General features: G+C 58.3%; 1 protein-coding gene across 3 annotated transcripts in view; it reads right to left on the bottom strand.

Moving 5' to 3' along the window:
* The window catches only part of CRISPLD2 (cysteine rich secretory protein LCCL domain containing 2), a 62,128-nt gene extending 41,844 nt beyond the window's left edge, over positions 1-20,284 (bottom strand). The window contains exons 1-3 of one of the 3 annotated variants that reach the window (XM_032323872.1): positions 20,131-20,284; positions 5,368-5,681; positions 280-398 (exon numbers count right to left, since the gene is read on the bottom strand). In XM_032323872.1, the coding sequence (XP_032179763.1) occupies positions 280-398; positions 5,368-5,607 (359 nt within the window). In that variant the 5' untranslated portion in view covers positions 5,608-5,681; positions 20,131-20,284. Of the gene's footprint in view, positions 1-279; positions 399-5,367; positions 5,682-6,099; positions 6,121-13,704; positions 13,726-20,130 lie in introns of those variants that run through there. The other 2 variants (XM_032323870.1, XM_032323869.1) reach the window with 2 other exon arrangements.
* Positions 20,285-25,459: the final 5,175 nt, after the last annotated feature.

Below are 25,459 nucleotides of genomic sequence, written 5' to 3'. Positions count from 1 at the left end.
GGAATCCTTTCAAGGACGTACGTGCACTGGGGCCCCCAAGCTGGAAAGCCCAAGCCCGGGGGTCAGTGTCTGGAGCCAACGAGCAGGCTCGCGTCCGTTTTACAACTACTCAGAAGTGCCCTTGGGCCCTGAGCATGTTCACCCACACGTAAATGGCTCAGGGGTTCCTGCAGACGTAACTGTGGCCATGGACGGCGAGCACCCAGGCCGGCACACGGCAGGTGCCCACAGAGGCGGCTGGTTCACACGTAAGGGGGGGGGGGCCGCGACAGCTCTTACCTGCCCCAGTGGACAGCCAGGTTCTGCCCGATGGACACCAGCAGACCGGTGGGCCCGTGCTCCCAGATGCACTCGTGAGCCCACGCCGCCGCCGACCGCTCCAGCTCCTCGTCCCAAGTCTGCAGGGAGAGCAGACCCGGCCCGCCAGAGTCAAGGATGAGCACAAGGACCAAACCTGCAGCCACGCACCCCCCGCGTGGGCCCTGCGTGGAGCCCGGAGGCTCCGTTCCTGGACTCCGGGGGCCATGCAGGGGTTGGAGAGCTTCCTGACCCGGCCAGCGGGAAGGGGCAGGGCCTCAGGGATCTCAGGGGAGCCTGGCCCATGGCCGTCCTAGAAGCTACTGCTCGGGGCTCCCGCTTGCCTGGGAGACGGGCGAGCCCACCCCGTGGCCTCTGCCTCCTCGTGGGTGAAACAGGAAGATGCCTGAGTCCCACTGATGGCGGTGTCCTCGGCACAGCCCCGCGAATGTGCTTCACACCACAGAACTGTAGGCTTCAAAGTCGTCGGAAGAGTGAATTTTATGATTTATGCATTTTACTGTTCTAAAAAAAAGGTGGGGGGAGCAAAAAATGCTTTGGCCTCGGCCCATCGGGCTCTCCTGCGGCCCAGCCCACCCTGAATCAGGGCGGGGGGAGGGGTGGGGGCAAGGGCAGGGTCTGGGCCAGAGGATCTGAAACCGGCTGCGCCGCCCGGCCTGCCTCCCAGCTGGCCCGGGGACGCACATAGCTCCCCGGGAAGGAACACGGTGAACAAAGCAGCGGGGTCACCGCTCTTCTGCGGCGGGACAGATGCCAAGCGGCCCTCCGGCCAGCTGCTGTCCCGCCTCCTCCCGGTCATCAGGCAGATGCCCCGGCTCGCAGGCAGGCCAGCAACTGCTGTTCCCTCTCGGGAGAGCCCCAGCCCCGCACACACAGTAGGTGCTCGCGGAGAGACAGGCAGGCAGGGTCCCGGGACGTGGCCGGGAATGGGAGACTGGCGGCGCTGGCTGTGGCCCCCAGGACGGCATGGCTTGAAGTCGAGTGCCTCCCCACGTCCACCTGGCCACCTCTTTCCAGCCTCAACGCCAGACACTCCAGAACGTCCAGGGCCGAGGCCTGGCCGAGGGCATACGCCTCTGTGGATTGGGTCACAGCCTGGGCACAGCCCCCACTTAGGTTGCACAGGACCTCCCGGGTCCATTCTGACGTCAGACTCCGCTCTTGCTGACAGTGCCCTGCCCCACACACACCCGCCCCCCCCGCCACCTTCGTGCCCACCAGGCACTGTGTCCCTTCTGCCTGGGATCCTTCTCCTAAGCCCGGGACAGCCTGCAGTGCAGAGGGGACAGGCCTGCCTTCTGCTGGGGGCTTCTCCTGCTGCTCCCTTTACGTACCCGATCCAAGCCCCCACTCCGATCCGGAGACCCCACAGTATCCCGTGACGTTGGATTTCCGCCTTCCCGTCTTTCAGACTTGTGGCTCACCCGCTTCCAAACCAACTACCTAGACCAACTTGGTGACTCCATCTCCGAGCGAGGACGGAACAGACCGCGTCCGCTGCGAGGGGAGGGCGGTGGGGGCGGGAGGAGCACCAAGATCCCTCTGGCCGTGGCTAGCCAAGGCCCTTCCCAAAGTCCAGGGAGGCAGGGCAGACCCCGTGCAGGCGCTGACCCCACCCCAAGGCCCACTGGCTTCTCAGAAATTCAGTGTTTATTCTGATCAACGTGAACCTTGTGTGCCTTTGGTCTGCGTCCATAACGTTTTCTACAGCTCAGTGGGAGGGGCGGTAGGGAGGGTCCTGGCAGATCGCTGGGGGTTAAGGGCTTCTGAAATTCTGGCTGGAGACAGAGGACACAGCCCAACAAGGACAGAGCTCTCTCCCGTCCCTGCATCCAAGGCCTCCTTTCGGGCCCGCCCTTCACCTCCCAACCTCCTCTGCTCCAGCCGAGCCCGGCTCGCAGGAAGACCGCAGACAGGCGCAGGTGGGCCTTCTCTACCCCCAGAGGGAGACTGAGGGAAGGAGGGAAAGCCCTGGGCAGTTGGGGGGCACTGGCGAGAGTGTTTGTGTGAGGGGAGCCTATCCCCGGGGCCAGGCTCTGCCGGTTGCTGGCTGTGTGACCGTGGACAAGTGGCTTCACGTCTCTGAGCCTGTTTCCCCGTCTAGGCTAACGATGCTGCCGGAACAGGATTTGGAGGCAAGCTGAACGAGAGGCATCAAGCTCCCAGGCAAGGTGCAGGGCAGCTCTCAGCAAACTGTATTTTGATATTAAGGAAATTAACTTCCTTGAGCACCTACTATGTGCCAGGGGCAGGGTTAGGCCCTGTCCCTGAACACCTGCCACTTGCCAGAGAACATTCTTAGCACCACTTTCTTATTTAATTCTTGGAATAAGCCCCTGAGGTATGTTATATTTTCCCATTGTTGCAGACAAAAACAAAAACAAAAAACCACACACACCCACACACACACACAAAACTCCTTGAGGCTAAGAGAGGTTAGGCAACTTGCCTAAGGTCACACAGCAGGAAGTTAGAACTTTAACAACCCAGCTTGATCTGGCTTCCAAGGAGTTCTCGGCTTGCTCTGCATGCCGTCACCAAGTGCCTGTCCCACTTGGCTAAGATAACAAGTTACTAAAATAGTCATGGCAACAATATAGTTAACATTTATTTAGTACTTATGCATTATCTCATCAGCTCCTCCAAACAATGCTATGAGAAAGGTACTTTTATTGTCCCCACTGTGCAGGTGAGGAGACATTAACACAGAGAGCCAACATTAACACAGAGCCAACTCATCTGCCTGAAGTCACACAGCGACCAAGTGAGTGGCAGCTCCCCTAAACCCAGGAAGGCTGGCTTCAGAGCCTGTCCACCTATAAAAACTCAAAATAGGGTGTCTAAACTCTTTGGAATTTTAAAATCCACCTTTCAGGGCTAAAGCTATTTCAAAGGACCCAACTGAAGCCCCAGCAGGCGGGGCTGAGCAGGGAGCTGGATTTTCAAGACACTTTCTCAAATGAGTGCCCCTTGTTTGGGTGGAGATGCGAGCAGATGAGCAGGCCCGGGGCAGAGGGGCTGGGCCTCAGGCTACCTCCCCCGCCTCGGGGCCCCTGCTCAGAGGAGGCCCCAACAACACTCACGAACACTCAGCCTCCCTGACATGCAGGCCATTGAGACGTAAGGACCCAGATCCCAGCTTCAATCCCGAAATAACACAAAATAAACAAACAGGAAAACGTGGCAGGCTCGTTCCAGGCTGCCCATGGGAGCCCTGCTCCCTGCACCGAACCTTCCATACAGGCCCCTGGACAAGCACAGAGCAGAGACGGGATCAGCCTGTTCCCGACAGGAGGCGGGGAACAGCCGGGATCCTGGAGCGTTTGGGACTCGGTTAAGCTCCAGGGCAAGGAAAATCCCCTGCTCCAAGGCGGACACCATATAGGGCCTTGGGGTGGCAGAGGGCCAGGAGGAAGGCCCAGCTGTCCGGGGAGGTGGACAGTGTCCTTCTCCCCCACCCACCCCCCAGGGACCGAGCCAGACCACCAGGTCCACGGAAGGACAGGGGAAGAGTCCACACCCAAAGTCACAAAGAATTCGACTCTAATTCTCTACATCTTTAACCCTAAAAAGGGCTGCACCAGCTGTTGATGTATCAGTATTGTGAACGGGTGCCCAGTCTTCCTCCTAAGATCAGCACAACCCTTCAGAGTAAGCGCCTGGGCGACATTCCTCAGGGAAAGAAGAAATGGTTTTGTGACGAGTTCCCAAAGGACAGCCCTGCTCCAAGGGTGTCTGCCCAGAAGGGCAAGCCTTTCATCTGTGGTATAGATGGTGACAGGCCACCTCATGAGGGCAGAGACGGCGACATTGAGGGGCTCCCAGGCACAGGGGAGGGTCCCTGATCGCGAGCACCCTGCCACGGAGCACAGGGCAGCATGAAAGGGGACAGTGGGGTCCAGAGGAGGGAAAGGAGCTCGGTCCCGTCTATGATGGGATAAGGCACGAGGTGGGGACAGGACTCCTGGGGGAGGGAGGGCCTGGCGGCATCTTCCGGGAACACCCAGTGGCCTCTCGGAATAGATGAGCTAGAGATCGAAGGTCCTGAGCTCCAGGCAGGGCACGTGGGCTCCATCCTGGGCACAGAGGGCCCTGGGGCTCCCGAGCAGGAGACACATTTCCCGAAGGAAGGTCGGGAAGGGAACAGGAGGCAGGGCTCAGGGTAGGCCATCGGGGGGCAATGTGGGAGGTGATGAGCCCCGGGGCAGATCAAGGTGTTGGGGGGCAGGCTGGCCAGAAGGAAGTGGGCAGCGGCAGTAGGGGTGTCAAGGCTCAAACTAGGCACGGGACGATGGCTGTGAGCCTGGGTCCTGCAGTCCCTTCTGCCACCTCCAGTTCTGACCTCAGGCCTCAGTTTCCTGGTCTATAAAATGGGAGAAAAGCAGCAGGTGCATCGCAGGGCCGGGAGGGCAGGAAGCGCTGCCGGCAGAGACACACGGGGGTGCGTGGAGGCAGGGCCAGAGGCGTGGACTTGGAGGGCCGGCTGCCCTTTGGCTCCTTACGCATGGCATTTCCCCAGGCAGCTCACGGGAGACCCTCCACGGCCCCCCCTCTCTGCCAGCCCCTCGCTGACAGACACCCCAACCCTCAGGGACTCGGCCTTGCTGCCGCTCAGACGGAGGAGGGCGGCCAAACGGGCCGGATGAAGACCAAGGTGCTCAGTGACGACGGTGACCTTGGCCCCTGGCGGGGACTCTGGTGCAGGGCATTTTACCACATGACGTCATCAAACCGTCCCAGAACCATGAGAAGGGGATTCGCAAAGTGGGGGCCGTGGACACATCCAGGTCACGCAGCAAGGAGGCAGCAGAGCTGCGAATGGACTCGCCAAAGCCCAGCGCACAGACCTCCCACTGCCAGGGGAGCGCCAAGGGTGAGGCCCTGGGCTGGGCTCCGCGGCACGGGGAACTCACGAGTGCCGTTATCGTGTCAGGAACAGAGGCAGGGGACCCTCTCTTGCCAGGAGGCCCTGAGCCCACCACACCCTGCCCCTGGAGACAAAAGCAGATGGACCCCAGGCCGCCCCGCCCCGGGAGCACCTGCACTTACCATGTACTCCATGTTGGAGGCCGGGGGGTACACCTGGCCCCTGAGCTTGTTGTGAAGCATGAGGATCTCCTCCCTGTCCGAGCTGGGGATGGCCCTCCGGACCCGGGAGTGCGGCTTGTCCTGCTGGTATTTGCTGAGCAGCTTCTCCAACTGAGTGATGTTGGGCAGGAAAACGCCTTGGGCTCCGCAAACCAGGAGCACCAGCCCCAAGGGGACGACTCTGTTCAGGACACAGCTCATGGTGCCACGCAGGCCACAAGGACGGGGGTGACAAGCAGGCTGGGCTCCCAAGGCAGCGCCGGGGCGTGGGAGCTCTGAAGGGAAGCAGAGAGTAGTGGGGGAAGAGGTCGGTCAGTATTAAACCAGCTCAGCCTGGGCTTGACCCGTGAACAGCCACCCCCCACCCACTCTGCAGACGCACAAACTGAGGCTCACAGAAGCTCGGTGACCGAGGTCCCTCGCGCCCTAGATGGTCGCAGAGGGCCCGAGAAGCCAGCGCAGGCTGACGGAGTGTGCTTGCCCTCCACAGCAGAGTCCATAAGAAACGGGACCTTCACTGGGCTACTAGGCCCTGAGCCTCGCCTCGGGGAGCTCCCACCCAGGGTGGGGTGAGAGCCAAGGAAAACCACAGCCCCTCCCCCCCACCCCAGCCCCCCACTGCAGGGTGGTGCCGGCCACAGGTAGCGTGAGGAGCTGGGGGAAGGGGCTGCGGAACCCCACCGGGGGCCTGACCAGTCTGGGACACCGAGGGGTCCCGTCCTCCCATCAAGGCTCCTCCGCCTTCCCCCACAGGAGCCGTGACCAGTTCTCACGGGCTGAGCTGGCTGGGTCTGCAAGACACCAGCCAGCAGAAGCATCGTCAGGGGCAGGATGCGGAGGGGCAGGGAGGGACCAGTGCGAGGCTGAGGGCGCAGCCAAGCAGCCATGGGAATGGGGCAGTTCCCACTCTGACCCTGGAAACTCTCCAGGGTCCTGACCCAGCCGTGCTTTGGACAAAAATAGCCACCACCCAGCGGGGACACCCGGCATTCTCCCGACTAGGCGAGACCAGCCCCCCTCAAGGGGAGTTCCCTCTGGGGCAGCGCCTCGGGGCTGGGACGGCACAGAAGGACGTGTGCGTGCTCGCCTGCCCCCCGGGGACTCCAACCAGTAACGCAGACCCCTGGGGTCCCGACCTTGCTCCAGGAGGAGTCGCACCGCCATATATGAGCATTTCCCAGCTGCAGAAGGCCAGGCTGGCACAGATGCCGAGACCCTGACGCTGGACTGCCCTCCGTGACGCAGGGAGAGCAGAGACCACCGTCGGGGAGCAGCTGCCGGGCGTCACCACCGCACAGGGTCCGTGGCAGCGAGAGGGCTAGCGCACCCCTGAAGGCGTGAAGCGGAATCGCTCCCGAGGACTCGGCTGTGAGTCCACCAGACTCAAGCCTGGGTGGGGTTTCAATCTCCGGTGGGCACCATTCAAATAGCTCTCCTTGGGGGCAGGTAAATAGACAGTGGGCAGTCAGGTGGAGTATTACACAGCAGAGAAAAAGGAACAACTTCGAGCCGTGTGAGCGTCAGCATGACCAAGTCCCAAATCCAAGGTTGGGTCAGAAGAGTAAACTGGAGAGAATGATGCCAGGTATTATTTACGTCAACTTTAAAACCCACAGACTATAGTTTGTGTAACTTATGGGTGTACATGAATATAGACACACATGCATCTATGTGTATTATATGTGCATATTTTATACATATACACACATACACGTGTCTGTCTGTGTGAACATATGTGTACTTGGGGCGTGTATGTGTTTATGTAGTAAAACCACACGTGAACCAGGCCAGGTTCACGGTGCGGGCTGATTCCAGGGTGAGGGAAGGGGAACTGAGAAGGAGCATGTGAGGACCCTCCTTTTGATCTTCCACGCATTATTTGTATTTTAAAATCTCAAGCAAAGAGGGCAAACTGTCCACCTCTGTTCACTTTAGGGGCACAGGCTGTGTTGGGAGAACTGCAAAGCACTACCCCAAGGAGGGGGACTGCCGGGGTCGGGCCTGGGCGGGGAGCCCATGCTATCCTTTGGACAGCTCTGGTTTTTAAAAATATCAATGACAAAAGGAAACAAAATCCCAAAGCATGAGGAGACAAGGAAGCAACTGCTGGTCCCAAGGGCACCCTTCCAGCGGGCGAGACCTTACTCCAAAAGACAAGACAAACGGCCTTCACCATGCACTTGACAGTAGGCTGCTTGTCTGCAAGGCCCCACAGAGAATTCATAAAGCCTCGGGGGCAGACATGCCCTGGGTCTCCCAGCTCACGGCATCGGGAAGCACACCCCGTGCACCCCAGGCTCTGAGACTGGTCTGGCCTGGCCAGAGCTCAGGGGGCCTGGGGGTCCTTGCAGGGGAGGAGCCAGGCCCAAATCATCCCACTCCTGCTAAGTCTAGGCTTCGCGACACCACGAAGGCTTCAGCAGAACCGTGAGGACGAGGGGGCCGGCAGCTCTCCTCCCGGGACCCTGCACGGTGCTGCTCGGGACTGAGCTGTGACCCCCCCAGATTCACAGGCTGGGATCCGGACTCCCAGCACCTCCGAGCGTGACTATATTTGGAGACAGAGCCTTTAAAGAGATCATTAAATTAAAAGGAGGTCATTAGGTGGACCCTGGTCCCGTCCGACGGCTGTCATCCTAAGAGCGGGGGCTGGGGCGCAGATGCCCCCAGAGGAGGGCCGTGTGAGGACACAGGGAGAAGGCAGTGTCCACAGGCCGAGGACAGAGGCCTCAGGGGACAGCCACCCTGCCCACAGAGGGGGCTCAGGCCTCCAGAAGTATGAGAAAATACTGGATAAACAGGACTATGGACCCAATTCCCCACTGGCCACTGTGGGGAAGGGGCATGGAGGGCACGGGAAATCAGGAGGCCTAGGCCCACTTCGCTGGGGCATCGCCAGCAGCCTGGGCCTGGGCAGCCCCTCCAGCTTCTGCCGCCCCAAGAGTTCAACCAGAACTTAGGGCCTAAACCCTTGAGCCCCTTTCTCACCCACGATCAGACAATTAAAACCCTTTCTTCAAATGAGACACGTGCGAAGTCCGGGGCTGCGTAGGGCTTCCCAGGGACAAGTACAGACCCCGAGCGGCTGGGGAGGCTGACGCTGAGGGAGACCTGCTGTGCGCCGCTCGCTGGATTTCCCCTCTCACCCACCGATGATTCGGAGGCTCGGGCTGTACTGCTTCCGTTTTACAGAGGAGGCGGAGGCCTCTGCCGTGTCCAGAAGGCCCGAATTCGTACAGCTGGCGAGCAGAAACCGAGCGCTGGGACACAGCCCGTGCTGTCCCAGGGCCCTTTCCTGACGCTGCCCTGCCTCCCCGAGAGTGGGCTTCCTGAAGGAGAGCCCAGCCACAGCCTGTGGGGAAGGGGACCCGGTGACAGCGCACCAACCTCTGGGACAGACGGTGGTTCCTGGCGGTGAGAAGACACCTGTGTGTCACCCCCAGGGGACTGAAACCTTACATCATGGCGACCTTTCACCGAGACAGGCCTCCATCCCCGGGCCTGGCACACATGCAGCCTCTCTGGGTCGCCGTGCCTGTGACTCTCACGTGCTGAGCTGACCTCTGACCCCTGACACCAACATGCCAAGGTCTTGTGACAACGTACCCAATGTCAGGCCACCAGGGAGGTGGGGAGGGGAGTGGGGCTTTCAGGCCCCAGGGCCCACGGCGAGACTCCAGGCTGGCTAACAAAAGCCACAGAACATCAGATTCCTACAGCACTGCCCAGAGCTCGCAAATGCACCTGGAGTCTGCCAGGGAGGTGGCGATTTCCAACCCCATTTTACAGAAAAGAAAACTGAGTCCCGGACACACTGCCTGGTGCGGCTGAGGCCCTGCAGCCAGTTAGAGGAGGCGCCAAGATGTGAAATGAGTTTCTGCAGCCCCCGTGCCCCCTGCCAGGGCTCTGTGGGATCAGCAGACCCCCGTCTCCTCAGGGTTACCTCCCGGGCAAGGCTGCCCCCAAACCCGCCTCTCCAGAGCAAGGGAGAGAAAGGGGGCGTGCCCGGGGCTCTGCTCGTCAGGCCGCAGGGCCCTGCCTGTGTTTGGAAGATTCTGCCAGGAAGATGGATCTCGGCACTGCGTCTGTCGGCCGGCAGCTCCAAGCTGTGCCAGAGCTCTTTCCTCCTGCACATGCTGTTCCCACAGCTCATCCCGCGGCCCTGTCCTGCCCCCTCCCTGCTCCCTCCCTGTCCCCTCCCTGCCCCCTCCCTGCCCCGGGCCAGCCCACCGGATTCCGGCTCTTCCAGCTACGATCCAGCTCCAGGGTCACGGCTGAATCACACCCCACCCGCCCAGCCCCCGCCAGCCCCAGACCCGTCGGCTCGTTGGCCACCGAACGGCCCACATCTGACACGTCGGTGTCCAGTAAATATTTAAGAAATGAATGTGTGGTCGCGTCTTCCCGAGGAGGTTGGGAGAGCCGAGCAAGGACGCCGCACGGTGCGGGCCTGCCCAGAACAACCCAGAACGTTGGCTGAGTCAACGCGTGATGCAGCCCCTTGCTGGCTGCGTGGTGTGCCCCTGCTCGGGGCCCCTGGGGCCATGTCTGTGAGGTAGCCGGGCATCACAGGGCTCGTCTGACCTCGGCGATTCAGCAGTGAACAAGACAGGCAGGTCTGCGGACGAGCTCCGGCGCCAGGAAGCTTCCGGAAAGCAGCGCCCTTTCACCTGAGGCCTGGTTGGAGCACGAGTGTGGGTGCTTCGTAAGGGGTCGCTATTCTGAGGAGGATGGCGATGCTACGTGTGCCCCGGAGGCATTGTGTGAAGAAGTTTCTAGAAGGCCGGGGTTAATGATGCCGAGTCTCTCTTCATGACCTTATCTCAGAGCCCCACCCCTGCTTTGACACAAAAACCTAACTGTTAAACAGCATATTAAACATCTCATGCGTGCGGGGGTTAAAAACTGTGCCCTAAATTCGAAACACACTTTCCTCAGGACCTGCCTTGAGCCATAACCACTTTCTCCCAGATTTCTCCAGACCAGGTCTGGAGTCTGGCCGGCTCAGTTAGTAGAGCGTGCGACTCTTGATCTCGGGGTTGTGAGTGCGGGCCCCAAGTCGGGCACATCAAAACTTTAAAAAATTACAACAATGAGGGGCGCCTGGGTGGCTCAGTGGGTTAAAGCCTCTGCCTTCGGCTCAGGTCATGATCCCAGGGTCCTGGGATTGAGCCCCGCATCAGGCTCTCTGCTCAGCGGGGAGCCTGCTTCCTCCTCTCTCTCTCTCTGCCTGTCTCTGCCTACTTGTGATCTCTGTCAAATAAATAAATAAAATCTTTAAAAATGAACCAGGTCTGGGGCATTCGTGTGGACTCTCTGGCCAGGAACTGCCCGTACGTGCGTTCATGGTCACTCCCATCCATGACAATGACCCAGTTCTCGTGCCATGACTGCCGACGTGCTCCTGCGGGGGTTGAGTCTCGGCTGAGCTGGGAAGCAGCAGGAGCCCTAGCGCTCGCTGTCATTGTCACACCTGTTCCTTCCGTCCGCCTCTCCCGCTGGACCGCGGGCTTCCTCAGCGCTGGAACCCGTGTATGCTGGCAAATGTCCGAACACTGACAGTCCCAAAAGTAAAAATCACCCTGGTATGTGGCGTCTGCCCGTTCCCCCGGCACAAATATTCCCACGGTGGCCTATTTCAAGCAACCCGTGGGAGATCCCTGACTGCAGGATTTCTGGAAAGACGCGAGATGGCCATTGCCGTGCAGTCTTTCCGCCGCAGGGGACGGACACCATCGCCTCATTGGACGGAGATAAGAGTGAAGCACCGTAAAAGGTCAGGACGGGGTGAGGTCAGAGTTTCGTGACCCCCGTTGTGAAGAGGACTTAGTTAACTGTAAGTGCCCGTGATTTGGTGTTTGCGGATGGTCGCGGGTAATGGGCTCCCAACCTGAGTATTTAACAAAAAGCACCCAGCCGGTTCCGGCCCGCGGCGGGCGGGCCCTGGCCGTGTCCGGCTTCACGCCCGGCGAGGGTTAGCTGCTCCACAACCATGTTTCACGGGCACCACAGCCCGCCGCTCCAGGGCGTGTGTGCAGACCCGCGGGCCCCGAAGTGGGTCCTCCGTCCCCACGGTCCACAGGCTGACGGGGTCATGGCCATTACGGGCCCTGTCCTAGAAGTGAGGGAACGGAGGTTCCAGACAGAGAAGCAACCTGCCCACGTTCACACAGAATGTCTGCGAGGGCAGATGCCTAGTCACACTCTGGTCACCGGCCCGAAGGGGCAGCTCCCCAGACTCAGGGCGGCGCTGCCCCTCCTGCCCGTGCCATCCGGGCTCATTCAGGAACGTGCCCATCCCGGGCAGCAGCTAAGCCGAAAGGCCAGGGGTGCCCCATGCTTGGCTCTCCCCGGGAGCACAGAGGAGAACTCAAAATGCTGGTGAGGCCAAGGGCAGATCACAGTCATACCCACAAACCACCCCAAATTCCCGGAATGAAGCTGTGGCCGGGAGTGGGGAGCACGTCTCCCCAGCATGTCTGGAGCAGATCCCGGGACTGGCCAGAACCTCCAGGGATGAACATGTGGGAGAGCACCAGACCCCGCGGGGTCTCCCTCCTCCACGGGAGCCCGTTTTCCTTAAACCCTGCCCCACGGGATTAGGGCTGCACACAGCCGGGGCAGGCCCTTATCTCTCCCTGAAGCCTCCCCACCCCTAGCCCTGGGTTGTCCACAACCGAAGACAGATGGCCAATAAGAGCCTACAGGAAACCCATCTGATTGCTTTTTTAAAGACTATTTATTTATTTCGGACAGAGACAGAGCAGGAGTGTGAGTGTGAGTCGGGGGAGGGGCAGAGGGGGAAGCAGGCCCCCCGCTGAGCAGCCCGACGCGGGGCTCGATCCCAGGACCTGGGGATCTCGACCTGAGCCGAAGGCAGACATTTAACCGGCTGAGCCACCCAGGAGCTCCTCAATTTTTTTAAAAAGATTTTCCTTATTTATTTACTTACTTGAGGGAGAGAAGAAGAAGGGGAGGGGGAGAGAGAGAGACTCTCCAGCAGACTCCACCCTGAGCCTGGGCCCAACGCAGGGCTCAAACTCACGACCTTGAGATCATGACCTGGGCCAAAATCAAGAGTCAGACATTCCACTGACTGAGCCATCCAGGCGCCCCGGGATTTCTTAAATAGTACACGGAGAATATACAAAATCCTGGGCAAAAGGAGAGGAAAGCTCACTTTGCAAAAGAAAAAAATTAAAAAGAATGAAAAACCAGGTGTGTTCAATATAAACCTAGATAGTCAATAAGAAAAGTCATTTTTAAAGTGACGGGACAATAAATTAATATATTCTCAGAACACCCGGGACCCCACTCGGGGGACCCCTTGCCTGCCTTCTGGCCCAGGTGTAGATGTTCGGCAAAGCTTCAGTTAAACGTGAGGAAACCATGGGGTCCCAGCGACAAGCAGTCCAGAACGGCCCCGGGGCCGCGAGGGAAAGCATGGGCGACCGGTCAGATCTGCTGGAATCACGGCTCCGCCAGGTAGCCCCAGGCTGTCCAGAGGGCCCCTCAGCCTCTGATCTCCCAGGTCCTCGAGGCGACAGTGAGGCCCTGAGTGGCTCGCAGGGATGAGGAGAGAAGGTAAGAAGATGAGGAGAGAATCAGTGGTGCGGGGGCGGTCTGCTCACTCTTCCTTCCTCCTGGGTGAATTCAGTAGCTCAGATCCTCCGTGCTCGGGGCTACGGGGCTGGGCCGACCCCCAACGGGCTCCTGCCTGAAATGCCTGATTCATGGTATCGGGAGGTATCTGTAAGGGTGAGTCACGGCCCCTGGCTCTGAACCAGGCTCGAAGACGCACAGTTCAAGAATCCTACAGCACCGGGCTATGGAATTTCTACACCGCTGTGCGGACGGAAATCCCAGGGCAAGTCCTCACGGGGCCACGGGAGTCCTTCGCAAGTACAAGCAAGACAGTCTGCCCTCAGGAGAGGGAGGAGACATCACAGTTACCAGACAAAGGCAGAAGGCATGAGAAAACTGCCCGGAGAATGGGATGGTCACTCTCCGCCGAGGAAGGGACAGGGACCGCTCAGGGTGGGGTGGACGGCAAGGTCTCGCTCAAGTCTCCGGGAAGGGGAGCCCCAGACTGCACGAACCACAAGGTCAAAGGCTCGGGGATGGTCCCCGTCTTGGCTTGACGGGGCCAGGCACAAAGCTGCAGAGAAATGAGGAGGGCAGGGCCTGGCGGCCAGGAGCCTGGAAGAACAGGGAGTCCTGCTTTTACTCCAAATGCAAAGAGGAACATCAGTGGGGGGAGGGGAGGGGTACAGCCCACGGTGACAGGGTCTCACTTACGCTTTAAAAGCCCGTCAGCATGGAATGACCCAGGCAGAGCTCCCAGACCGAACGGAAGAAGCCAGACTCCATTCTGTTCAGGTCAAGTTCAAAACCAGGCAAAAGCAACCTATGCCTTTACAAGTCGGGAAACGGTTCCTGCTGGGGGCAGGGCCATGGGAGGGGCCCCGGGGGCGGCTGGGGCTCTCGGGGGCACTTGGGGAAAAGCCACCCGCCAGGGCACCAGTGAGTGTTCCCTCCTCTCTGGTATGTGAAACGTTAATAAATTTTTTTTTTTCTAAGTCTGAAATTGTTCTGTCTTCTAAGACTGGATCCAGGGAAGCACGAGAGGCACAAGAACACCAGCCTGCAGGAAAGGACCCTGGGGGGCTGCACCCCCCCAGGCTCAGGGCCGAGGCAAGTCCTGGGGCTCACCCTGCAGCCCCGATGAAGCCCCACGGCCGGCGGGGGCCTCCGACTTGGACCAGACACCGACTCTCCCAGACAGGGCCCAGTTCATCCCATGTCTGAGAGGGCACTTTGTACAGCAATGCCGAGGCTGAAAATACCTTCACGGCCAGCGGAGCCCAAGCCTTGAAGGTTCGCGGGAATAAACAGGGTTTCCAGCCACCGGGCGCTTCCCCCAGAGAGAACAGACCGGCTGTGTTGATGCTGGTTTGGGACAGGAGAGAGAGAGGGGCCGGAATACAGACACACGGCTATGTTTGCAGCCCTGCTGAGGGAACTGCTCATTGTTGGGGCGGGGGGCGTCTGGGGTTCCCAAATAGATTTACCTGGGAAGCTCCTGGGCGCATGAGGGGCAGTGAATGTGCTTAGAAGGAAGGTGCTAGACGTGCTCAGGCCCCAGAGCGATGAGTGCCAACAAGGCATTCTTCTGGAAGAAAAGCCAGGACGCTACCAACAGCCTGTCAGGGGGCCTCTCCACCCTGCACGGAGGTGGCCGTCCTAGCCCCGCGGCTCTTATTCCCGTCTGGCCGTGTGACTTCTCTTGGGTTGCACCAGGCCCTGTATCCATAACCTTCCACACAACTTCACACCCGCCCCCACTAGCCAGCGGTCCCCACCCCATCCCAGGGCCGGGGCCCCAGGGCAGGCCTTCATCAGCCGCACAGTCCCGTTCAGGCCTGCACCGGAACATGCCGGAAGCCTTGTTAAAACACAGATTGCCGGCCTCCCCCCCGACAAAGCTTCTGATGCAGGAAGGCCGGACAGGGCCCGAGAATCTGCATTCCTCACAAGTTCCCGGAGATGGCTGTGCCCCACACCCACCCCCGGAGAGGGAACCCCACTTTGACAACCGTGGCCCCAGAATGTAACAGTCTCGACCTCATGTCCCACCCGAATCGAGCACCTCCCAAACTCCCACCCTCGGCACACCTACTGCCCCTACTCCTGGCCTGTTAGCTCCACTAGTCCGTACCGTGAACTTGTATCGGTGACCCACGTTGAGGGTGCAGAGCAACGGCCTTGGAAAAGGTAATTTTCCGTCATTACCATTTGCAAAGGACATGATCAGTTCTGCCTCGAATGGAAGGCAGGAGTAAAACTTCACACGTTGAAAACAGAACAAAGTGAGCGTGTGCCAGCTGGCCACAGATGCTGGCCACAGGTGCCAGCTGGCCACGGATGCCAGCTGGCCACGGGCTTCTATTCCAAGGGTGCTGCTCTGTCTTTGCTGTAGAGAGGGACCATGGTGTGGGGCAGGCGCTGGGCCCAGGCAGCACCACCCACATTCACCTTTGGGGCCGCATCCGTGCCCAGGCTTGGTCACCTCGGGGACCAGTGGGGATGGCTTCCCACACTTTGGAGAACACTGCTCATTTCACAGCAATCCGTTCTCAAGTGTAAGCCCCACAGCCCGTGGCAGGAAATCCAGACCCGGGGGCGCTGTGGTGGCTCCACTGGTTAAGCGTCTGACTCTTGATTTCGGCTCGGGTCATGATCTCAGGGTCGTGAGATGGAGCCCTGCGACCGGCTCCGCACCGGGCATGGAGAGTGCCTGGGATTCTGCCACTCCCTCTGCCTCTACACGGAGCCCCCTGAACCCCCTCCTCCTCACATACCCACTCACTCTCCCTAAAAAAAAAAAAAAAGAAAATCCAAACTCGCCCCACCCGCGGGGCAGACCCTCACCACTCAGGGTCTGATTCTCAGACTCCAGCCATGTGGAACCCGTTGGTTTTTTCCTGGGGGGTGGGAGGGTGGGGAGGGCAGGCCCCTCCCCGTCTCCGGGCCTTTGCACACACACGGTCCCTCCGCTTGGGGCACTCTCTAGCACCTTTCCTTGCCTCTGCTCTGGAAGGATTTCTCAGCCTCTCACCAAGTGGGTCCCGGCAGGTGCCATCCAGCTCCCAAGCCGGGAGAGATCAGAGTGGGTTTTTTCCAATCCGAAAGAACTTCAGGGCAGGCTCCATCCCAGGACCATTTGACTACGAATGAAATGGAAACTCTGTTCTTTTTCCTGCTGGAATACTGCCCTTCTACCCTCACAATGGGACACAGTTCAGAAATCTGGGTTGAAAATGTGGGATTTCACAATTTATAATATTTTTTAAACGATGGTCCAGAAGTTGCATGATCCGCATTATGAATTTATTTTTCCCCCGGAACCTGTGGTTTTGGTCTACGCTGACACAGCACTTGAGACAATCAGAGAAGATAAATGTGCCTGAGGCTGAACCACAAGAAACCGTCTGTCCTCACAGCCTTGACAAGGGGGAGGGCGCAGCTGTCCATGAACAGCCACAGCCACACAGTCTGGGGCGTAATGCCTCAGACGGGGTTCTCCGCCAGTTGCTGCCGTGACCTGGGGGGACTGTCAACACCTCCCCCAGAACACCCAGATTTCCCTGCAGTCACCGAGGGCCTTGATCTATTCCACAATGAGATGAGCTGAGTCTATGTTTCTTCAAGAACAAAGCCAAGAAGGGAGAACACGATTTCCTCCACAAGTTAACCCTCAAGTGACTGTGGGACTTGGCAGTTCCACGTCTAGGTGTGGACCCCAAACAGCGGCAAACAGCGGTTCCAACAAAGACGAGTCCACGCATGTCCACAGCAATGTGGTTCACAACAGCCAAAAGGTGGAAACAACCCAGACGTCCGTCGCTGGAAGGATGCATCAATGAAATGTGGTCTGGTCCCGCACGGGAATATTACTCGGCCACGGAAAGGAACACAGCACCGATACCACTACTGTGAGGATGGGCTCTGAGAGCATCACACTGAGCGCAAGACACAGTCACCACAGCCGCGTATCACGCCCTTCCATGTATATGAGATTTCCGGAATAAGTGAATCTACGGCAAGCGGACTGGTGGGGAGGGGAGAACAGGTAATAGTGGCTATGGGGTGTCCTTTGGAGGTGATGGAACCAGACAGGGGTGGTGGGGGCACACTGCTGTGAATGTGCTCACTGCCACAGCAGCCTACGCTTTAAAATGGTTAAAATGGTAAATTTTGTGTTTATGTATATTTTACCATGTGAAAATACTTTTTTTTAAGGAAAGAAAGAAGAAAAAAGGTTATGGCGGGTCCTACCATCAACCACCACCCAGATCTGCACTACCCTTGTTCCAGAACACAGCGTGCCTCACCGAGGGCTTGAAGAGAGGCTCGGGGTCCCCATCCCAAGAAGGGCTGAGCAGCTACTCGGCTCCGTTAGCTGAAGATAAAATGAAATGATGCCAGTGTCGTATTTTCCCTTCGTGACAAGCCATCAGCCCCTTTGAGTGATGCTGGGTTTTCACATCTGGGACTGATCAAAAACCAGTGAATTTACAAAAAAAAAAAAAAAAAAAAGCCTCCTAAGCCTCCTAGGTCTGGAGCAAGCAGACACAGAGGCACCTCCCATACGTAATAAATTACACTGGTGACAGTGCAGAGAAATGTTCCAGTTCCCACAAGGCCAAAGGGGTCAGTCAGCATTTGAGAGTTCCGCCTCTAAAAGGCCAGTTTTCAAATGCAACCTACAAAAGGCCAGATACCCAACAAGGAATCTTGGAGGGAGGGATGAAGTGTGGGACTTCCAGAGGCCTCGCGCTCTTCTGCCAAGGGTCTGGGCCCTCCCCTGCCAAGCCAGCTCTCCCTCCCACTTCAGAGGGAGGGGCTCTGGGAGCCGGTGCTGCTGTGGGTCCCGGAGCGAGGCTGTCCGCACGTTGACACGGGTACCTGTCCACCAAGTAGAGTCCCAGCCCTGGGTCAAGTCATCCCCTCTCGAGGCCCACCCCTAAGTCGGGCGGGGATCCAGATCCCACGTAGCAAGAGATGCCCTGACCTCACGTCTGGCTCTGCAAGCAGCTGACCAGTGGGCGAACACCTTCTTCCAGAGTCTGGGGTGGCACCCGTCTTGGAGGGCCGCTCTGCGCCCTGGCTGTCGTGTTGCCTACGTGCCTTCATCACTCCGAGACTCAATCCCCAACTTGTAAAAAGAAGAGGGTCCAGGTCCACCCCCTAAAGGAGTCCGTGAGAGCATCTGTGTAGATCCTGGGCACAGCTGGCCCATTCTGAGCGTCAGGTAACTTCAGCTCCTGGTGTGACTATAAATGTTATTATTCCCACTCCTACGTCATAAGAAACTCCGGAAAAAATAAAAATCACCTGCTTTCTCCTCCCCAGGTGCATAGGATTGGGAACATGGGAGCTTGGGCTTAACTCTGCTGATGGATTTTCCTGGAAGCCCTCTCAGACAGCACCGCATTTGGTGTGACGTTCAGGGCCAGACGTGGAGTTACTGGTTGCCCGGAGAACTTTTTTTTTTTTTTTAATATTATGTTAGTCACCATAGAGTACATCATTAGTTTTTGATGTCGTGTCCCATGATTCATTATTTGTGTGTAACATCCCGTACTCATTACAACACGTGCCGTCCTTAATACCCATCACCCGGCCACCCATCCCCCTCCCGAAGAGAACTGTCTTAGAGGAGGCGGGACCCAGCAGCTGAGAGCACAGGGTTTGCAAGCAGCCAGACCTGGAGGTGACAGCATGGCACATCAGCTAGGGGGCCTTTTGCATGGTCTTTACCTCTCTGAGCCTCGGTTTGCTCATCTGTGAAATGGGGGTCGAGGGGCCGCCTGCCCAGGTATGTGGCAGGGAGGGGAATGCAGGGAAGTGGCAGGGCCTCACACCTGCCTCCCACCGGCAATACAGCTCCCACACCTTCTGCTCCTCCTTCCCATGTGGAAACAGCCAGGTCAGAGGCAGAAGCAGAAAACCAGGGGCACAAAACACAAAGCACCTTAGAAGGCCCCCCTCTCAGTCTATTTGGAGAAGAGAGCATGCCCTTCATCTCATTCTGCTGGACTTTGGGCTCTCACCTGGCAGATTAAGACCCTAGATAACCCTACTGGGGAAGGCAGGGTCACCTGGTTCTGCCAGAACATGGCACACAAACGCTCAAGGTGGACATTTACAAACCCACTTTGCCAGGCAAGCTGGGCATTTGCACAGGCTCCCAGCTGCTTCTCCCAACCGGAGCAGCAGCTCACCTTTTGGCTCAAAGATGTCCAGGTGAAGTTAGACTTCAATGAGCAGGCATGGGCTAAGCCTTTTCTGACTCGTCCACTGGCTGAACCCCGGGCAAGGGAGGCTCCAGGTCCGCACCACACAAGGGGCCCTCCCTGGCTCTGTCCATCTAGGGCAGCTGGTCTCCCCGGGACGGCAGAGCCAAGTCCTCAGCTTCCAGCACCATTCTTTCCCCACGAGGAGTGTATGCAGATGTCCACTCCAGCTGGACAGACCCAGCATGCGCTCCCAAGCCTGCAGGAACTCTGGCATGCCCCACACCTGGACATGGAGCCCTGGAAGCAGAGAGAGCTGGGCTGCAGCCCTGGCTCTAGCTGGACAACTCACTCCCGCTCTCTGGCCCTCAGTATCTTCATCTGAAATATGGGAAGAGAAAGGCCACCTTGCACAGGTTTGTTGCAAATAAAATAATAAAGGGGCATAGCCCAGTAAACCTTAGCAGAATGCTAAGGGGTACCCTTAGGATCACCCTGGCTGGCCGTCCACACATGGAAAGAAAAATTCAACCACCCGCCACACTCGCGCCGTCAGTTTTCCATTTATTGACGCCCACTGTGTACACAGGAATGCAACAGATGCTAGCGAACTGCAGAAGGGAGGTCAGGGTACCCAGGCTCAAGGAGCAGGAACCTGCAGTCACAACAGCTTTGAGTCCCAGCTCCCTCGCTCCCTGGCGGGAAGGTCGTATAGAGCAAGTGGCTTGGTCTCCCTGAGCCTCAGTTTCTCCACGCACGGAAGGCCCTGCGGCTGAGCCCGGTTCTGAGCCACAGGGAGCGCGCCCAGCTTAGTGCCTGTGCACAGGAAGCCCCAGGAGACGGTACCCGCTCCGGTTAATTCAGCTCCTCCGAGGTTAGCGGAGTGGACCGCAGCCTGGAGAGGACAGGAAGGAAAGTCACTCACCTCCGCGCGGCTCTCCCGGGTCGTGCGGCGGCCGCAGCGCGCACACGGCGCACACGGTCGGCACAGCGGGCCGGCACAGCGGACACCGTCCACAGCGGGTGGGTCGCGCGCTCCGCACACCGGGGCAGCGGAGGGATGCGGTGGATGGAGGGGCCCCGCGCGCAGCCTCTTATAGCACCTCCGCGCCCCGCCCCCCCCGAGGCCGGCGGCGCTGATAGGACGGCGGAAATGTAGCCCCGCCCCCCACCCCTCCCGCGGGCGCCGGGGATCCGGGCGGGCGGAGGGCTGGACCAGAGCGTCCCGAGATCTGGGCTTGCGAAGAGGACGCGCTCCGCTTCCTCGCCAGGACCCTGGAACTATCCTTTCCACCGAGCGCTTGCTGCGCGCCCGGCGACGTGCCAAGCACTTTCCACCGGGGGTTTGCAAATTTACCAAATCCCATCTCTCTGTGCCTCAAATGGAAAGTGGGACTAGGGAAGTGACCTCTCGGGACTGGAGCAAATAAAACCGGGAAGGGTGTGGGCTCTGTAAACTGTGGCCCAGAATACACACGTCCCATCCTCTGCACCGTGGTATAAAACCCCGCCCGTCTCACACACACACACACACACGCATGCACACACACGTACACGCAGTCCCCATGTGCCAACGACGAAACCATGCTGCAGCCTAGGCGCTTGCCCTCCACCATCCCTGTAAACGTCCAAAGGAATCTCCTCTGGGATAAGTGATCCCATCTCACAGATCAGACACCTGAGGCCTGGAGAACAAAGTGTCGCCAGTCCCACAGCCGGGGAGCAGCAACCTTAATCTAGCTACATTTTGCCCACAGGCATTTAACATCCTTAATCTGCACAAGCAAATATGAATCAATTTAGAGCCAGAAGGCACTGTCTTTGAAACACGTTAAACCTAAGGCCCTTGCTGGCAAGCGAAGAAAGCACGGCTGGGGGCAGTGAAGGACTCGAGGAGAGTGTGGACTCCCTGCGCGAGAGGACAAGGGCAAGAGGACCCCGCCGGTCCTCACGGGGCGCGTCCCTGCATAAAGACCGGGAATCATCTGCTCCTTCCGCACACTCCGACCGGGTCACTCGGCACCAGTCCCTGCACTCTGCAGTGCAGGCAGGGCCCCCTCCGGGAGCTCAAGCATCGGGGGCATCCAGAAGGGTCAGAGCACACGGGGAAGCAGCTGGAGAGCGAGTGGGCGGGGCCTGCGTGGCTCAGGTTCAGAAAGTCAAAATGCTTGCCAGGGTTTTCAGCGCAGCTCAAATGCCAATAAAAAGTGGCCCGGCCACCCTCTGTTCCCTCTGTCCCTTCCCTTTACTTCCCCTCCTTTTGAAGCATCGTGCCAGCTCCACATTCATGTGGTACTTATTAAGCACCTACTGTGTGCCAGGCTCTGTTGCAAGCACTGGCGTATCCAGCGATGAGCAAACTCGGCCAGAACAAGTTCCCCACTGACAAAGGACAGACCCAAAGGGAGAAGAGATGCTCCTCGGGCACCAGGCCTCACAAGAGTTACCCCAGCAACTCCCCACCCCCCACCCCTACCCCCAGGCTGGTGATGTTATCATCAGGACACTGGGCGTGAGGTGCAAACAGTTTCCAGAAGCCACACGGCTCCCAAGAGGAGGGCCTGGGGTTTGAACTCATGCTCTCGTCCACTTGGCTGCCACTGCCTGTGCACCGACAAGCTTTGGGTACGGGGGAGTGAAAGAAACTGGGTCCCTGCCCTAGCAGAAAGGAAGGAAACCTGCACAGAAACAGATTTCCCACGGCGGGAAGGCGGTTGGTACTTAAACGTCCAGCAAGCACTCCCACGTGTCGGGCCCTGTGCCCAGGCATCCGCCTATGACCCAGCAGAGGGGTTTCAGTCAGCCTTGTTTTATAGATGGGGAAACTGAGGCTCAGGTAGGTAAGGGCACTTGCCCAGGGTCACCTGGCTATTGAGTGCTGGGGGTGGGACTCCAACTCAAGCAGTGCAAGACCACAGCTTGTGACCTTGGCCTCTAACCCAGGGGACCTGAGGGGATTAGGGAGTCTGGGTTTGCTGCAGAGTGAATCCAAACATTCTTGTCTGGTAAACACTTCTCAGCTGGGACATTACGGTTACTGTTGCCGTGTAACACATTACCCAGAACACAGTGGCTTAAAACCACCACAGTATTTTGCTCATAGTTTTGCAAGCCGGGCGTCTGGGAAGGGCCGGGTTGCATGGTTCTTCCTTAGGGGTCTCTTGTGGGGTTGCCGCCAGACGTTGACTGGGGCGGCAGCATCTGAGAGTTTGGCGGGGCTGGACGTCCAAGCTCTCACCCACGTGGCAGGAGCTCGGCGGGACATCTCAACGGATCTGTCCCCGCTTGGTTTTTCCTGGAAGGCCGTCTGGGGTAGTCAGAATTTTACTTGCCCCACCGCAAGCCTCCCAAGAGAAACAGGTGGAAGATGCAAGGCCTTCTGTGTCCTGACGTTGGAAATCAGAGAACATCACCTCATCCGCACTCCTCTTTGAATCACAGCCCCTGCCGACGGTCAGGGAGAGCACACGTAGATCACCTTGCTCAACAGCCGAAGATCAAAGAATTTGTGGACAAGATAACATGGAATCTGCAGACGCTCGATGAAAGGTAATCCCTCCCTCTTCGGGAGCCATACTAAGCAGTCCAGTGGCATGACCACCATCTCTACATGTCCGCGGAGGAGTTCCGACCCCGACGCCACCACGCACCAGCTGTGTGTGTCTGTGCTCAAGTCACCTGACCTCTCTGAGTGATAACTGCCTCCCAGGCTCTGAAGGGGCAGGCTGAGTCTGTAACTCGCTGGCTGGCGCCCGGGACCCTATGCCAGCCCCTCCATTTCCAAGCGGCTGGCCTGTGCTCTGCTCCCCATGTGTAAAATGAGGGAAGGGCAGCGGCTCCGTTCTCCCCACGGGCTGCCTGTAAGACATTAGAAGGTTTAAAGGCATACATTAATTAGTGGAAATTTGGAACAGGGTCTGGCACTTAGTAAGAATTAGTTAATATAATTGTCAGTAGAGCCAACAAACTGAAACAAGAGACAGAGAATTTCGATCTTGATCAAACCATTTTCCATCAGTGTGCAATTTTAGAATCCAATTTCCAGAAAGTGATATTTGGATTCAAGTACGTTGATGTGTCATGGGGAATGTGGGTTCCTGAGAAGCTCTGAACATGGGAAAGGGCCAAGATGCACCCAGGAGCCCTCCCCAGAAGGGAACGGCTGCTTAGATCCTTGCAAATCCTAGTAAAGGATCCTGTTTGCTGGTCTCGCAGGATCAATTCACAGAGCGTTGGAGACCAAGGAAAAGGTCTTTCTGGTTCAAAGGTGGCCCAGCCTGGAAATGGGAGCACACAGGCCTGGTCTCCAGCGAGAGCTTCCAGCCCTCTGCCGACCCGCTGTCTCAGCACCAGGAGGGCGTGGGTCACACCAGACGGTCCCAAAGGGTTTCACAACTCAGAGCACAGACCACAGACCGGGTCTTCCTTTCCTATCTCAGTGCGGCTGCCCCAGGGCTGGTGGGTCTTGGAATCACACCAACATCTTCACCAGCTGACCAGCTGTTTTCCTCAGAAGCTCTCGGGCTGGACATCAAGTTCCAGCTTCCCTGTTCCCGCCGCACCCACTCGGCAGCTAGAGAGTGTCACTGAGCCCTCATTTGCATGGAAGACCGCTAGCAGTTCGAGACAAGGAGACGTGGGGGTGTACCATTTTGCGATGGGCGTGGCTTAGAAAAAGGAACCAAAAGGTCAGGAAAGACGATGACACTCCTGGGTAACAGGTGCCAGTCATGGCATGCTCTGGGGTTCCGAATGCGATGGCTCTGCTTGACTTGCGGCCAAGGAAGGGCATGGGGTGAGCTCCACGTCTTCTGCTGATGGGCAACCCTCTGGGGGCAGTGTGGGCCCCGCTGGTGGGGAGATCTGCGGCAAGAGATCTTGACCGACTGAAGTTGTAGAAGAAATACACTCATGTTATTGTATGCAGTGGAGGAAGCTTCTGGAAGGACGGTAGCCTGCTGTGGAAGCCAAGGACAGTCAGGACCCTCGGAGAACTTGAATTAGCGCTGGAGGAAGTCAGGCATCCTAGTAGTCCTTTGTGAGCATCTCACTGCACGATTTGGGGTCCCTTCCTCTTCCCTCTGTGGCCAGGTCTCGCCCACTCCCTGTGGACATGACCATCTCCCTAGCATGACTTCACATCCCCCTAGAACCATGGACCAGTTCAGGCTGTGTCCAGGCACCTCCCAGTTCCGATTCCTGGACAGAAAATCTAATTGGCCCTGTCGGGAGCTGATGTCCCCCTGGTCCATTACGTGCAGCCCAGGGGACAGTACCAGGCACCATGAGGTGGGAGGGGGACCAGGAATGCACCGGAAGGCCAGACTGATGGATATGGCCCCCTGCTGAGTCTCCACATCCTCATGAAGAGGGAGACCCCACTGCACAGTTTCGTGGAACTCCTTGCTCACGCTGCTTTGAAACCGTGAGCGTGGGTCAGCCCAGATGGATGTCCAAACCACGCCTGTGTTCCCGCCCTCCCTGGGGTTTCTACGCCCTCTGGTCTCCCTGATCTCCGAGCACAGGAGCCAGAGACCACCGGGGACCATGACTGGAAATTCCTCAGGAAATTCAGCTCTTTGGGCAAACGCTGCCACGGTGATGGCTTTCTCCCTGGGTGACCAACAGGCTTTTCCAGAGGAGGCTTGGCCCTGAGTTGCATGCCCAGGGGGTGGTGTTTCTGGAAGATTCTAGACCTTTCTGTCAGCCTCGGAGGAAGCCAAGTCCTCGATGCTGCTCACTCTCCCGTGGCCCCCAGGGTGTGTGCTGGGTCCTTCTGGGAGCTGGAGCCCTCCTCACTGGGGCCAGGAATGGAAACACAGCACGACTCCCCTCCTGCTGGGGAGGGGCCCTCATCCCCCTCCTCCCCGCACCGAGCTTCCAGATCTCCTGTGGGGCCTCGAAGCCAAGCTCTGTCCTACCTGCCTTGACTTCTCTGTCCCCCAGTGTCCTCCCCTATAAAAGACAATAGTAACGGGCCACGTTACAGAGGCGTAGCCAGAAACAAGCTAACTGCCGAGAATCTTACTATCATCCCCTCAACATCGTCCACACGCCTGTTCCCATGAACACTGTCCCTGCCAAGCATGACCTCCTCCAGGGCACCCTCCCTAGTCACCCCCCCCACCCCAGGAAGCAAGCAAATGAGTAGTCTGTGGTCCAAGATTGAAAAGCCGGGTCCGTGAACGCACTGGTTTCCTGGGGTTGGTAAAAAATGACCACCAAGAGGGGACCGAAAGCAACGGGAATGTGTC

This window comes from Mustela erminea, chromosome 19, assembly GCF_009829155.1.
Source record: "Mustela erminea isolate mMusErm1 chromosome 19, mMusErm1.Pri, whole genome shotgun sequence".
Lineage (NCBI taxonomy): Eukaryota > Metazoa > Chordata > Mammalia > Carnivora > Mustelidae > Mustela > Mustela erminea.
The sequence above is the reverse complement of the archived record's forward strand: the minus strand, read 5'-3'. Positions and strand labels throughout refer to the sequence as shown.